Source organism: Hirundo rustica, chromosome 6 (assembly GCF_015227805.2).
Source record: "Hirundo rustica isolate bHirRus1 chromosome 6, bHirRus1.pri.v3, whole genome shotgun sequence".
Taxonomy (NCBI): domain Eukaryota; kingdom Metazoa; phylum Chordata; class Aves; order Passeriformes; family Hirundinidae; genus Hirundo; species Hirundo rustica.
The window spans coordinates 23,520,937-23,536,581 of NC_053455.1; the positions used below are offsets into that span (position 1 = coordinate 23,520,937).

General features: G+C 42.7%; 1 protein-coding gene across 3 annotated transcripts in view; it reads left to right on the plus strand.

Moving 5' to 3' along the window:
* AREL1 (apoptosis resistant E3 ubiquitin protein ligase 1) overlaps positions 1-15,645 on the plus strand; it is a 41,329-nt gene that overhangs the window by 8,438 nt on the left and 17,246 nt on the right. The window contains exons 5-20 of one of the 3 annotated variants that reach the window (XR_005701185.2): positions 680-917; positions 1,898-2,067; positions 2,146-2,326; positions 3,034-3,281; positions 5,002-5,079; positions 5,580-5,721; positions 6,126-6,247; positions 7,974-8,049; positions 8,443-8,552; positions 9,047-9,226; positions 9,367-9,492; positions 9,749-9,878; positions 9,961-10,019; positions 10,210-10,299; positions 11,268-11,443; positions 11,621-12,664. Coding sequence is in view for 2 of the 3 variants with exons in the window: in XM_040065990.1 (XP_039921924.1) it covers positions 680-917; positions 1,898-2,067; positions 2,146-2,326; positions 3,034-3,281; positions 5,002-5,079; positions 5,580-5,721; positions 6,126-6,247; positions 7,974-8,049; positions 8,443-8,552; positions 9,047-9,226; positions 9,367-9,492; positions 9,749-9,878; positions 9,961-10,019; positions 10,210-10,299; positions 11,268-11,443; positions 11,621-11,723 (2,229 nt within the window). In the remaining variant the exon portion in view is untranslated. Of the gene's footprint in view, positions 1-679; positions 918-1,897; positions 2,068-2,145; positions 2,327-3,033; positions 3,282-5,001; positions 5,080-5,579; positions 5,722-6,125; positions 6,248-7,973; positions 8,050-8,442; positions 8,553-9,046; positions 9,227-9,366; positions 9,493-9,748; positions 9,879-9,960; positions 10,020-10,209; positions 10,300-11,267; positions 11,444-11,620; positions 14,751-15,645 lie in introns of those variants that run through there. The other 2 variants (XM_040065990.1, XM_040065991.2) reach the window with 2 other exon arrangements.

The following is a 15,645-nucleotide window of genomic DNA, read 5'->3' on the forward strand; positions in this document are numbered from 1 at the left end:
AATAGTAACTTTTTTCTGACTGCAGGCTGATTGCAGATGGTAGGCAGGCTCTGGCCAGCAAGCTGCTGGCTCTTGAAGGGCCATGCATAGAGTGTTTCAAGGTGTAATTCTTTCCTTGTAAGGAACTAGTGGTCGAGGTATGTAACCTTCTGAAATTGTCCAGGAGATAATTTCGGTGATTTGAGCTGCCTGTGGTTTTATCTAATGTGTTGTTTTCATTATGATGCTTCTTAGCAGTAAAGATGGTCAGCTCCTTAGATCAGCATCTTCATCACACTGTTTTCTGTAACAAATTGTTAAGAGTTTTTTCAGAGCTTAGCTTTACAAATGAACAAGATCTGCTTGTTTCTCTGAAAGAGTATGGCTTTACTTTTTTCCTTTTGCTGGTGGGTTCTCATAATTTCTGCTCTAATATTGCACTACAAGTGCAGATGGGAAATGCCTAAAGGCATGTTCTTTTCAGGGCATGCATTTGAACCCCAGCACAAAAGAGAATGGGGCTATTCAATGCCCACTTGTCCCTGTTCATTTTGGAGAACAGTCTGCGTGACAGAGCTGTCTATTAATTATTTTTCCTTTTCTGAGCTGAGGTACTTGCCCTTCCCTAAGACAACTTGTTTTCTCTTCCTCTGTCTGCTCTATGTTTTTGCTGACCTGAACTTCTCTGTTTCCCATGCAGTTATTCTATAAAAATGGGCAACCCTTCCCTGCTCACCGACCTGTGGGGCTGCGAGTTCACATCTGCCATGTGGAGTTAGCAATTGATATTCCTGTAACCCAGGAAGTTCTTCAGGAGCCCAATTCCAATGTGGTGAAAGTGGCTTTCACTGTGCGCAGGGCTGGGAGATACGAAATCACTGTAAAACTCGGTGGCTTGAATGTGGCCTACAGCCCCTACTACAAGGTTTTCCAGCCAGGTAAGATCTAAGTGGCCCTGTAATGATTCAAAGTAGATTTGGAGGTATTGGAGGCCCTTAGGTAAATGTGTTTCCAGCTAAAATAGGCAGGTGACAGGGAAGGGGTTACCCTTCACCGTTTTCCTCCTGCCATGTGTAGATCCCAGCAACAGGCCCATGAGTTAAACATACTTGTGACTATCACTACATAACAAAACAGAAACTGCTTTACAGAACAAGTCATTAGTGCTACTTAAAATCCCTATCCACTTCTGTCACGTTCTCCATTTTGTAGTAACTTCTTCATAATCCATCTAGTAGTCAGAGAGTGCCTTTTGTGAGTATTGAGTTATTTGTATCTGAGTTGGAGGTGCTGTCATAATTTGCTTCTTCTTTTTCTGAATACCCTACTCTATTCTTGTAAGCTTCTGGAGCAGCTGATACCTTTGATTACACACTTCTGTAAAAACATTTCCTTTTTATCCATCTAAAATTTGTTTTCATTTATTTTTGTTTTTTTGACCCCAGTTGACATCTTTTATGTTTCATGTATATGTTACTGAAAGGACCTCTATTCATTGCTTTGAATAGATACAAAGATTACTAAAATATCCTTTCAGAAAGAAGAAGCTCAGGTGTAAACCATATAAAGTTTGTTTGGTAAGCTGCATTTGCAGCTTTTCTTAGGTGTCAGCTAGGTTACTGTACATACAGTAGGAGCAAGTTCCTGAGCAGAAAGTTAGACTGATGTAAAAGCATTCTTTAGAGGACTAGTAAGTTAGTTTGCTTTATTAGTATTAAGTCTCTCATCCAAGGCACATGCTATGCACTATGCCATATACTTCAGTGCTCAGATACTTGGCTTTTTTAATGCAGGGGCATAGAATGTGTTTAGATTTGATCCATTTTCGAGGGTATTGTGCCCCTAGTTGCTTTTCTTTTGCTTTCTGTAGCATCACCTTATAATTTGTTTGACTCTAAATTATTGTTGCCTGCTTCAGGAATGGTGGTTCCCTCCAAAACCAAAATTGTGTGCCATTTCTCCACTCTGGTGCTGACCTGTGGGCAGCAGCACACTCTGCAGATAGCTCCCAGAGATGAGTATGACAATCCCACCAGCAATTCTGTGTCTCTGATAGATGAGCACAATTACAGCCTCTCCATCCATGAGGTGAGTGCAACCTCGCTCCTTGCTGCTTGGCTTCAGGTGAGCTGGAGAGCTCCTTTTATTAATTTGTTTTCTGTTTAGCTGGGTCCTCAAGAAGAAGAGAGCTCTGAAGTGGTGTTTGAGAAGTCTGTGGTGTCCAATCGGCAGACTTGCGAGGTGTTCTTCCGACTCACCTTGCACTCCAGGGGATGTTTCCACGCCTGCATCTCCTACCAGAACCAGCCCATAAGCAATGGTGATTTTGACATCATTGTTCTAAGTGGTGAGTTAAGACCTAATGAGTATTCATTCTCCAGGTGTCCTCTTGCAAAGTGCTTTGCACGCTCATGTAGCAAGCAGTTCTGTTTGTGGCTCCCCTGCAGGCTGGTCACGCTTACTTGCTAAAGGAAAGCCTATTCATTTAAAAATGCTAAGATAAATGAATTTGCTTCTAACAGGGGAGATCTCTGGGGGCTGATACTCTCTGATCTATCAGCAGATAAAAACAAGTGCTTTCCCCCTATTTCAGGGGGTTTACCCCTGAAATAAGGCAATTTATATTGCTTGCTAGTACTTAGCATCAGACTCTGTCATGTATTGTATGTTAAGTTACATAGAGGAAGAACACTGCATGTAACCTATGTAGGTTTAAATTTTTTTTTTACAATGCTGTAATTCCTGGTTTCTTTGGGAGTGAGCCAGGCTGCAGTGTGGCTGTCAAATGGCTATGCCTTCAGGCTGAGGCTCTGAGAGGGAGGTTCTCTATGCCCTTTTTCTTCAACCAGTCACTAACAGACAAATGGCCATCTTGAAATCTCTTCATCCCACTCCTGGGTTCTCTTTATCAAAGTTTCACTTGACCGGTTTTCCTTTGGATGTATAACCTTTTCTTTAAAACCAAAGTCACTGATTTGGTGGTGGCCTGTGCATTCTTTTTCATTCTTGTCTCCATTAGGATTTACACAATTCTTTCATATCTATTTCCCTCAGAGAATGAAAAGAACATTGTAGAACGCAATGTGTCCACCTCAGGTGTCAGTATTTATTTTGAAGCTTACCTTTACGATGCTCCTAGTTATACCAACACTCAGTGGCAGCTTCCCCCAATGCACCTGAGTTCCTCCCAGCGCCGTCCTTCTACTGCAATTGAGGATGAAGATGAAGATTCTCCTTCTGACAGCCAGACCCCCGAGAAAGTGAAGAAGCCTAAAAAAGTGTACTGCTATGTGTCACCTAAGGTAGATATCATAAGGTTACCACGCTTGAGTGCATTTTTAAAGTATGCTGTAACTGAATAGTTTCCTGGTGCTCTGTATCTTAGCTCCAGATTCAGAGGCATCAGATTTGGTTTAAAAAAGCTTTGCTTATGGTAAACATGGAGCTTGTGACTGAGAATAATGTTAAAATGAGCCTTGGAAGTTTTAGGAGTGTGCTTTAGGACTTGAAGTTTTAGGATTGTGGTTTTAGATTTTAGGATCTTTCTAGGTCTGATCCAAATCCTACTGGAAATTTTCTTGCTGATTGTTCAATAGATATTCTGTTTGCCTTTCCTTTGCTTTTTTCAGGTCAGACCTGCAATTTCTATTCTCAGTTTCTGATACCTGTAGATTTCAATTTGAGAGAATCTCATCTTCTTAGATTTTGTCTTTGTCCTGTTTCTGGAATGTTTTGCTGAAAAGAAAAATGGAAAAAATGGTCAGAGAACAAATGGTAAATTTATAAGTAGAAGAAACAGGAGAAACTGAGGGTTCTGTTGCAATAATATGTTAACTAACTATTTTGCATTATTATTGCCTAAAAACATTCAGAAACTGGAAGAAAATTCCTCTAAATCTAATAATGAATTTAAATTCATTTTGTTCATCTGTATCTTCAAATGCATTCTGAAAAATGCAGTGATAAATACCAAAGTAAAAGACTAATCCAGAAATTGCTTTCCTGCCAAAGGGAGAAAGAGGACTGTGAAACAGTTATAGGATGGAAGGAGCTGCTAGAGATTTCTAAATCTGTGCTGCACATGGCTCTAAGAACTGACTTTGAGCGCTGTGTCATTGTAAGCTCAGCATCCTTTCATCCTTGGTGTACTGTTTTGGACTTTCATACTCTTTTCTATTGCATTACCTGGCAAAGCAGATCACCAGAAGTGAGTGGGTACTATTAGAAGCTTCCTTTAGGTGCTGAAGTTGTCAGTGTGATTCTTAGGCTTCCATAATTGTATCCCTGGATGTCTCTATGTATAGAAATAGAAACAGCAGAAAACTGTTACCATGCTGCTATTTAAAAGAGTTGTTGTTCATACTTGGCTCATTTGTGGACAAATGCTGTTTGCCAGTTTTTCCAGTCATTGCAGCTAGGAAAGGTTTGTACAGGAAATGGTTTTCTTTTGTCTAAAGATGCTAAAATTTCATCTTAACTTGCTCTCCAGAAGACATGAGTTGCACAGTTAGTCATTTGTTCTGTCAGAAATACACGGAGAATAAATTTCTGTAAATCTCATGGATTTAGCAATTGCAAGTGCTTTTTAAAACATGTTTGAAATGGTCATGGAAATTAGGGAGTAATAGGAGTAGTCCATTGGCATGACATACCAAATTGTTTTTGTCAGTGCATTACAATCTTGTCCTGAATTCAGCTTCTCAAGTGTACTTAAGATTACTTTCCAATTAGACTGGTGACATTCTTCTGAGCACAATAGCTTACTGCTATAAAATCTGTGTCATGCTGTCCCACATGTGTCATAAATGCATGCAGTGAAGTCTTGCTGACAAGTTGCTTACAGTTCTGTGGAGCTTTAAAGGTTCTAAAGTATTGTGCCAAATGCTGCAGAAACCTGTTCCTGGGCTTGAAGGGAGGTCTAGCCTTATGGATCTGTCCTCTGCCTCATGTGTTTCAGGGACAACCCTGAACATTTAATTATTGTGTGACACTTAATATTTTCTTTTCCTTGTGTTTATTCAGCAATTCTCAGTGAAAGAATTTTACCTGAAGATCATTCCATGGCGCCTTTTCACCTTTAGAGTGTGTCCTGGCACAAAGGTGAGCCTTTTTCCATATACCTGTCACTGCACTTCTATGTTGTTAGCTTGTCATCCTTGTGAATCAGGGTCTGTTTTTTGGAGAGAAGGGCTTCCACTCACAGAACAACACCGTGTGGCATAAATTTCAACTCTGGAATTCCCTCTCAGTGCCTAAGTTCTGCTAATATTTGTGACTAGGAGCCAGTCTTGTCACTCTTTCCTGCCTTTTGTCCCAATGCTGGGCAAAAATCTTGATAGCTTTGCATTTTTTTTTGGCTGTTTTCCTCATAACCTTCCTAAAATGCTGTGATTGTGTCCACTGAAGCCCTCAGACTTGTCTGTGAAGTTTAAAGCAGCCTCCTAAATAGAGTCTTGATGCTTGAAATAGTTTTCCTGATAACTGCATACACATGGGGGAGCAGAGAAAGTCTTAAGAGCACAGGTGGTGTTGCTCTGAACTGAACATACTGTGCCTTCCACATGATGGGTTTACTCTTTCTTGCATCTTTTTGCTGCTAGTTTTCATACCTTGGTCCTGATCCTGTGCACAAATTACTGACACTGGTGGTGGATGATGGGATCCAACCCCCTGTGGAGCTCAGCTGCAAGGAGAGGAACATCTTGGCAGCCACTTTCATTCTCTCTCTGCATAAAAACATAGGTAAAGGGACAGTGAGGTGGGTACAGTAGTCAGGAAGTTAGCACTTGAGTCTGCTAGTTTCCCTGGGGAATAAAAATTGCCAGCACCGAATGACTTCTGATGAGAACTCTGTTTTCTGGAGTATCATGCTCTGTCCCTATTGGTGCTTCCAGTGAATGTACTTCATCACAGCAGCTGTTCCTTTACAGCTTGGCTTCTGTAAGGCTCTTTGAAAGTGCACCTGTGAGTATGAATACCAGCAAGATTAATTGCAAAACTACCTTAAGAGTTCTGTCTGCAAACCTTGCTGTGGTAAATGCACTTTTGGGCTGTAAAGCTGTTCTGTGCAGTTAATCTTAGGAATGCTCTGTAGGTGTTTGAGGTTTTGACAGCTCAGGCCTCACCCAAATTGTCACTCTTCTCAGGAGGCTCTGAAACCTTTCAAGACAAAGTGAACTTCTTTCAGCGAGAGCTACGTCAGGTGCATATGAAAAGACCTCATTCGAAGGTCACGTTGAAGGTCAGCCGCCACTGTCTGCTGGAGTCGGTGAGTGCATGAGCCAGTTTACTTCAGCCCAGTGCTTCCTCCATCCTTTTTATTCTGCTCAGTGCCTAAAGAAGGCAGACTGGAATGTGCTACGGCAGCCATGCTAAATTTGGTTAATCCCTCTGGTTCAAGGCAGATGCCAGCAAGGCAGCTTGAGAAGGAGTCATTAAACTTTGGAAAGAACTGCTCAGGGAGGTTGTGGAGTCACCATCCTTGGAAGTGTTCAGTAAATGCCTGGATGTAGCACTTAGTGCCATGGTCCAGTTGATGAGGTAGAGATCAGTCAAAGGTTGGAATCTATGATCTTAGAGGTCTTTTTCAACTTGAATGATTCTGTAAAAGGATTCATAGCTGGTAAAAGTAGGAAATGTGCTGATGTTACTCTGTCCCTTCTTTACATTGGAACTTGAAGCCTGGAGAGAGACTGTCTACCTGGACTAGATTTGGGAGCAGAACACAGAGCTCCTGAGTCTTTATCTACTGTTTTGCTGGCACAGAGCCATTCAGCAAGATAAGCTGTCAAGTCAGATGTTCCTGAGCTGCATGCGATCAAACTCTTGCATCAACAGGCTACTAGTAGTGGTTCAGAGTGATGATAAAATATTCTGTAGAGTCTCTTAGTAAAATCTTCACCATTTCTGACCCGAACTGTTGTGTTTCCAAGATAAAACTTAGTCATTCATATAATACAGTTTTTAAGTGACATTCTAAATGCTTTGTATGCTGGGGAAGCAGTTACCCTGACTTATTGTTTCCACCTGTGTCTCACAGTAATGTTGCAAAGATGGAAAGAACATTTCTGAGGAAAACAGCAGTGGCTGGGATTTCCCTTGATTTATAGTCAGTAAATCTGTGTTTCAGAATATTTTCTGCATGGACCAGCTTGCAGTGTTTATGAGATTATGTTTCAGTTAATAGCTTGGACGAAATTACTCAATTTCTAAACAGTATTTCCATGACTACTTTTTCCTGTTATTTTGGAAATTCCTGCACTGTCTTGAGCACTGTTATAGTCTAGTAAGACAAAATAAATCCAGTGCCATAATGATGACGATGATAATAATAAAAATAAATATAAGCTCTAGTGACCAAAGTCGATAGGCACAATGAACATGTTTAGTCCAAAGGTGTGATGTTCTAACCCGTTTGCGGATAAACTAAGCCAAAACTTCCTGTATGACTGAAAACTACCATGTAGCTTTTTGAATTTTCTTTAGTTGGAGTCCAGAATTAGGGCACAGGAAATTTGAGGCACTTGGGATATTTTATTGCTTTTTTACATCGTGACTTGCTGTAAGTATGAACTCAGTAATTCTCTTCAAGCTATTTTGTAGTGCTCTTTGAAACATTCCTATTTAAAATCTAACTCGTGGGCTGAAAGTGCTTTACAGAAATTGGTCCTTCCCACAGGCATTTTAATACTTCAAACAATACTTTACTGCAGCCTTGAGAGTGATATTTCTGTGCTAAGACCTCACACTGGTTTTAAGATGAGCTGTATTTTATGTGGATAATGTGTCTCATAACAGAAAATGAGGAATTGGCTTCTGTGGCTTTGGACAAAAAAAAAAAATTAGACCTTAGGTGTTTCTGATTTTTACTTTTATACTTTTGAGTGCTAGACTATTGGGGTTTTGTGTTTTCCCAGTCACATTACAGGACTGCATATTGGGTGTGGGGGGCCAAGCCGTAATGGTTGCTGCTATTTTCTTTTTCTATTTTTCAGTCTTTTAAAGCAACACGAAATTTTTCTGTTTCTGACTGGAGCAAAAACTTCGAAGTGATTTTTCAGGATGAAGAAGGTGAGTTATCCTGTGACTGTATATGCAGAGGTAGCAAAAGGAATGATGGTGGAGTAGTTTTGTCTGAAATTCTGGTTTCTTGTAGTATGTCCATTCTTTTGTGGCTTTCCAACGCTCTGATTTTCTCACAGATGTTAGTGAATTATCCTACTGGTGCTATTCTATACCTACTTCACATAGGGACCCGAAGCCTTATGTAAATCCTGCCCCTCTACCCCTAAAAAAACCTCAAACAAACCAAAAAAACAACTAGGACTAGATTTAGGAGAACCTGTAGTTTTGCAGTCCCTGTTCATTGCGGTGAACTCTTGTGTTGGGTAATACTGAGCAGCATGCACGAAACTCTTGAACTGATGGCCCAGTTTGTATGACCTAGCTTGTTTTATTTTGTAGCTCTGGACTGGGGAGGTCCACGCAGAGAGTGGTTTGAACTCATTTGTAAGGCATTATTTGATACCACCAATCAGCTGTTTACCCGCTTCAGTGATAACAACCAGGCCTTGGTGAGTCTGCAGTTCCTATGCTGAATGCACAGAAATGTGACCGCCGATGGTTAAACAATGCTGCTGTTAAGTGGTGTGCTACCTTACTCATTCTGAAGCTTGCCTTCGTAGTCACTTCCAGTGCCTTTCTCAAAGCTTTGCTTAATGGTCTTAACCCGCTGAAGTGGCAAGGAACTGGCTGGATGAGCAGTGGAGGGTGACAAGTCAGCAGGGGAGGCTGGATTTTTGGGCAAGAGGAGGTGACATCAAAGTGTTTAGAGGTTTTGTTGGGTCTGAATATTTCAGAATCCATTTCTGCTCTCATACAGCTTCTTGCCTTTGCATGTGAAACATTTCATGTTCTTCCTACGCAGGCTTAGGCATTGTCTTTAAGGACATTACACTAAAGCTTCTTGACCAGCTTGAGAGACGTAGTGACTGAAATGGTCCCAATATTTGCTATTTGTGCTAGTCAGTCTGGTACTTGGGTATTTCATTTTGCTTCTTCTTTGCAGGTGCATCCAAACCCAGGGCGTCCCACGTATTTACGACTCAAAGTGTATGAATTTGCGGGCCGCCTGGTAGGAAAGTGTCTGTATGAATCATCTCTGGGAGGTGCTTACAAACAACTGGTTCGAGCTCGCTTCACTCGATCCTTCCTGGCTCAGATCATAGGACTTCGTATGCATTACAAGGTAAAGCTTCCCCGCCCTGTCCAAAGCCTGTGTTGATCTGGGGAGAGGTTGAGTGCTGGTGCAGTAGCAGACCCAGAATTCTGGCTAACAAAGTAAGGGGTTTTTTTGTTCTTCCCTCTATTTCTTATTCTTTCACACAGTATTTTGAAACGGATGACCCAGAATTCTATAAATCCAAAGTGTGCTTCATACTGAACAATGATGTGAGTGAGATGGATCTGGTCTTTGCTGAAGAGAAGTATAGCAAAACAGGACAGCTGGAGAAGGTAAGGGAAACAATTCCTGAAAATGGGATAGTTTGACCCCTACTGCCTGTAGCAGTGGGGACCAAGAACTCTGCTATGCCCTAGAAAATTGTGCTTACTCTGGGAAGTAACTCCTTTCTTGGTTTTTTGGTGGTTTTTTTTTGTTTGTGTGGGCTGTGGGGTGTTGGGGTTTTTTTTGGGTTTTTTTTTTTGTGGTTGGGAGTTCAGTTTTGGGGACTACTACTGGTCACACTCAGGTCAAGTATTCTGTTTTCAGGTGGTAGAGCTGGTGGCAGGAGGGGCTCAAGTACCAGTGACCAATGAAAACAAAATCTTGTACCTAAATCTGCTTGCACAGTACAGGCTGGCAAATCAGGTTAGAGAGGAGGTGGATCACTTCCTGAAAGGTAACATGCTGTGCCTGCTCCCGCTCCTCTCTGCCTTTATTTCCCAGGGCATAGCACATGCTGCTTTTTTCTTCTCTTCCAGGTCTTAATGAATTAGTTCCTGAGAACCTCTTGGCTATTTTTGATGAGAATGAGCTTGAGGTAATTGCTGCCTCCCTAAGCAGCTCTACCTTTAGTTCCCCTCCTGTCTGACAAATGGCATGCTTTCTGAATCTGGGAAAAAGCCAAAATGTTTCTTCTCTAAGCACTCTAAACTTCTGCAATTTGCACAGTAGCTGTTGCCTTGTTTCCTGGGCTCCTGACTTTCTGACTGCAGTCTCTTGCCTTTCAGCTGCTTATGTGCGGTACTGGAGATATCAGTGTCTGTGACTTCAAGGCACATGCTGTAGTGGTAGGAGGATCTTGGCACTTCCGTGAGAAGGTAAAAGAAAGGGTTCCCCTTCCTACTTGTCAAAAAAAGTTATCCCAAATACAGCAGAATTGGTCAGAATTTAGGTTTTCAGAAGGACTAACTAAAAAATTCAGGGGTCAGGTAGGACTGCACACATTGTGATATAATGCTTCCCTCTAGAGAGATCCCTTCAGCCTGGCCGACTAGAGGTGATGCTTAATCAGATACCAGCAAGTAAAAATTGTCCATAGTGGTCTCTTTAAAAAAAATCCACCACAGCTCTAACTAAGAAAAGTTCAGCAGGGAGTCAGGAGGAGTTGGTGGGAATTACTGCTACTGAAGACGTTCATGGTGATATACTTATCTCTTAAGAGATGCTTGAAAAACATGCTTGCAGCCCACATGTAGTGTTTGGAGCTTAATGCTTGTGGTACTACTGATGTAGTAGCCTAAATTTGTACCCCCTAATGGTTCTCATCCCTTTCTGCATTTCCCAGTGGGAGGGGTATGGGAATAGTAGCAGCTTTGTTTAGAAAAATAAAGGAAGCTGCCAAAACACCCCAGATGATAAGAGATAGAAACTTGTATTTTCAATCTGTAAACACTGGGATGGTTCCACTTGCCTGCAGAATTACCAGATGATGTGAAAAACCAAAAAGTTAACATAGTGCAAGAAGGAAGTGCGTTTTCTGCACTGTAAACCTTCCTCATTGCCTATGCAGGTATTTCTGAAAATAAAATCTCTGTGGGGAGAGCAGAAGCAGAAGAAGCCTTTCTGCTTTAAGGGAAAGGGTTGGTAGGAGGTAATAGCATGGGACATCTCTTAACTGATTAGGAACTATGTAATACTTGCCTCTAAGTGTCGCCCTGGTAAAACACATCTAACTGTTGATAGAACACTTGGTTGTGAGGGCAATTGACTGATAGTCTTGCAAATTGCTAGTACAATTGCTTGATTTCCTTGGCTGATCTGTCTTTACCTTTCCTGGTTGTAACAGGTAATGAGGTGGTTTTGGACTGTGGTCTCCAGTTTCACACAGGAAGAGCTGGCCAGGCTTTTGCAGTTCACTACTGGTTCCTCTCAGCTGCCTCCAGGAGGGTTTGCTGCACTCTGTCCATCTTTCCAGATCATTGCAGCTCCAACTCACAGTACTTTGCCGACAGCCCACACTTGGCAAGTATCCTGGGGTGGTAGGACTTTCTCCATTGTGCTTTTGGGAATGACACCAGCTAGTTGTGATGGACAAACACTTTAATGTGTGTGATTCGTTTGTCAATCCATCTAAAGGCAGCTAATGGGGATGATTCCCTCTCAGACCTAGTTTGAATGGATTTTTTCTTTTTTTTACAGTTTTAACCAGCTGTGCCTCCCTACTTATGACTCCTATGAAGAAGTGCACAAGATGCTGCAGCTAGCTATCAGCGAGGGTTGTGAGGGATTTGGCATGCTGTGATTTCCCCTTCCCAGGAGACCATTTAGCCTCTCGGCTCCCTGGGGCAAGACCCAGGTTCAATCCTCTGCTTGTTCTCCTTCCCTACACTTGGGCAGTGGAGGCAAAGCAAAGAATCCATGTAAAGGAATTTGTCATCCAGAAGATGTCATGTGGCCTTTCTGTATCCCAAATATGTCATCAAGAGCTCATCTTTTCCCTTTTCCTCGTTCTCCCTTTGGTTCAATGTGAAAAAGCAAAAGGACTGGTGCATTTGTCAAGGAAGATATTGCACTTGATTTCCATGCACCCTGTATGCCCATCCTTCTGTGAGAAGATGAAGTTCATAAGCAGAAGTTACGTTGAGGTGCAGGAGATCTGCTGAGCTGCCTTTACTGTAGCTCTCTAGGAGGAAGAGGGAAGACCAGCATGGAGCTCTGCTGGAAGCCTTGGCTCATAGGGAGTCTTAGTAACTTCCTTTACCTTGGCTCAACTCCCTCAGTGATGCTCCCTGATATCACATTATGACTCATGAGGAGAATAGAGTTGTCCATCCTTTCAGCATCTGGCCCAGAAGGGTTTCTGGTTCTCCTTCTCCATCTTGCTCTGGATGCTGTTGTTGTCTGTGCCACAGAGAAAAAAGCGCAGTATCCACTGGAGGGAGTAACCCAAAGAGGAAAAAAATCTAATTGGAGCACAAGTGCTGGCCCTGACAGTGATCCTGTACTACCTCCGCCAGGGTCCAGCAGCAGAAGCGCCCTTCTCCAGCAGTGGCTGGTAATTAGCCTCTGCAAACGAACTGGAAGAGGAGTTTCTCCTCCACTGAATGTTTCTGACAGTTGATGTTGCACAGGAAGCTATTCCATGCCCTTGCCTCCTTTTCCCTTCCTCAGGAGAGAGAGTATGGGCATGAGTGTGATCCTTCAATGCTGAGCACCAATGCCTATCCCACATTCACCTTCAGGGTATGTATGTTATGTGGTACCAGTGACAGATCAATAAGCAGCTACAGTGTGCACTGTGCTTGCAATTGTTGGGATGATGGTACTGGACAGAACATGGTACCTCCACCCCAGCATGCCACAGGATCTTGGCTTCTACCTCTATCATGCAGCAGCCTGAGGCTTCTCTTTCTCTACTGCATTTCAGGCAGAATATCCAGGGCATTGCTGGTGCCTGGAGAGCAGCTAGATTTCTGCCCTTCCAACCTTCTTACTATCTTTCTTCATCTTTCCACATGTTCCATTTAGTGCTGTTAGCTCTCCAGTACAAAACATTAACTAGAATTTCACTTAGGTGGTCACTCAGCAGCTTGCACCTACCATTGTCTGGCTTGTGGGGAAAGGAGTGGCTAGACCAGAATGAGAAGTAAGCTTATGACTGGGGTCTGTTATAGTTGGCAATCTGTTCAGCCCTTCCCAGGGAAGTAAAGGGAAGGGGAGTCTAGGAATCACTGAGTTCTTCAGTGAAGCAAAATTCAAGATCTTTGCTTTCTGCAGTCTACAAGTAAGTCAAAGCCATGCAGGAATCAAAGTGGAAGAAATGCATTGCTACTACCTGCAATGTAATCTTTCATTGGATTATGGAATTGCTGGATTTCTTCCAGAGTGGATTCTCAGACTGGCGTCCTTAAGCTAATTTTAGAACACTACTGGATAAAATGTCACATCATCCTCTTCAGTCCCCTTCTGCTGTCCTCAGGCTGATCCGGTCAGACCTGAGCACAGTATGGATATTTTAAGTTAACTATGTGTGTTTTTCAAATATAGCTTAGTTGAATTGACTGGGAATTTGAGGGAAATATTCTCCATCTATAAATTTTTTTTAAAGGCAGCATCTTAGTCATTCTTGGGCTGAGTGTGTTACTTCTGTTCAGAAAAAAATAAGCCATTTTGGTGCCAAAAAGCAGTCAGCTGAACTTTGAGACTACTCAGGGGGATTTCTTTGCCTTGTGAATTCATTCGCTCACTGGCACCAAGGTGCTGCGAGGCTGCCAGCTTGATAGCTGCCACTGTTGTGCTCTGACAGATCACATTAGTAGTGGCTGTTCTCCCTTTTTTAGTGCAGGCTGCATTCTGCAAGGTTCTGACCTTCTTTGGGTGGAGAGTATGGTACCATTTTTTATTTATACTGCAGGTGGCTTCCATGGCCGGTAGAGTTACAGCTCCTGTGTTTACCATGCCACTGCTTCAGTGCTTTCTCCCGGGACTGAGAGGAGGTGGTGGTGCTCAACTCCAGTTTCTTGGGAGGTGTAGCTTGGTGTTTTTTCCATATTGTAGGCTCACTTGGTTGAGGATGTTTTCAGTCCCGTAGCTATGGGCCAGCTCTGACAGTGACATCTCCCTCAGGAATCTTCTCCCTTCTCTTGAGCTGGCCTTTTTTTTATTCTGAGGATGAAGTGGCTGACCACTGAGTGGACTTCTACTGGAAAGAGCTCCTAAATGCTTCTCATTTTACTGCGGCCAGCACCCAACACTTCCCAGCAGCTGTGAAGATGCCAAGGACTTCCTTCTTAACGCAAGTGCAGTCAGAACTGGGATGGGTATTAGTCAACTAAACCCAGCCCTTCTGTTTGCACAGGCCCCTAGGCTGCCCCCGTGTTCCTGAGTTCCACCACAGTGTTTCTAAACTTATCTCTAGCTTTACACCCTTTCCCAGTACAGCCACATTTAATGCTGCCCTTATGCTGGCAATGGGGATGTGCTTTGGTCACCTATACTGTATGTTACTTCTGGCAGAGGCTCATTACTTTCCTTTTTTTATTCCTTATTTATTGCCACTTAATAGAGGCTCTTCTGTAGAAATCCTTAGGATCCTGATACCATCTTAGACAGGTTCTGTGTTTCCTGAAGCTGCTTTGAGGTGCAGGGGGCCTGTACCTGCAGGCCATGTTGCATGTTTATAGAAACCAGGAGCTGTGGATGATACAGGTCAAATCCTATTTCCCTCTGGTGAATTTCTGGCAGAGTTCAGCCAAAATTTGGAAGCCTGTGGTTGTAGTAGCTGATTTTGTAAATAGTTTGTATAATAAATAAAATATTTTAAAAATGCTGCCTTCTCAGCTCAGTATTCTTTCCGGGCTTTACTGAAGGAATCAAACTGGTGCTGTCTGTGGGCAAGGGGCCTCTCCAGGTCTTCAGATGTCTAGCAGAAGTCTGGTGCAGGGGGGAGGGTATGGTTCTCCACCTTTCAGGATGACTGACTGAAGTCAGGACCTGTGAGCTTTTGGGAAGAGGCAGGACTCTGGGCTGGGGCTTGCTGGCTAGTGTGAGGCCTCAGTGCAGGTAGGCTGGAAAATGCTGTGGAGCAGCTAATAATGCTAGAAAAATATTAAGGACTCTTTTATGTAAATTAATAATGCAGTTGGTGCAATCACTTTTCTGTCTCTCTGTGTATTACCCTGACTCTTTGAGCTTCAGGTACTTGGAGGGCTTGTGCTTCACAGTACTGGATTAGATAAAGCCAGGAGAAGAGGGGGCTTTTGAGTCCTTTACACCTTAAGGATTAAGATCATAACTCTAAAACTTGAGATGATTCTGCAAGATGATTCTGTGTCTATTAGCATTTCTGCCTGTAAAATGATGAAACACTATTTTCTGGGCTGTAGAATATTTAGCCTGTCCTCAGCCAGCAGAGCATTGGCTGGCTGTATGTGTTCCACCACATAATTAGGTGGATGTTCACACATGTGAAAGCAGCATCTAGTGTTGATTCTGGCTTTCAGGCCATAAGCACTGGCTAAAGAAGAGAGTGAGTGGTGCATGTGATTCTTAGGGATTGCCTCTAACACTGTGTTGGGTCATGGTATTACTTAAAGGCTCCTGTGGCAACAGAATTGTCTCACGCTGGACTCAGATGAGGGAAGCTCTACAAAGCAGTTGTGACATTATGAATACAGAAACTGAAGTTCCAGTGTCCCCTGGAAATTGCAGATGTTCTGAGTCTA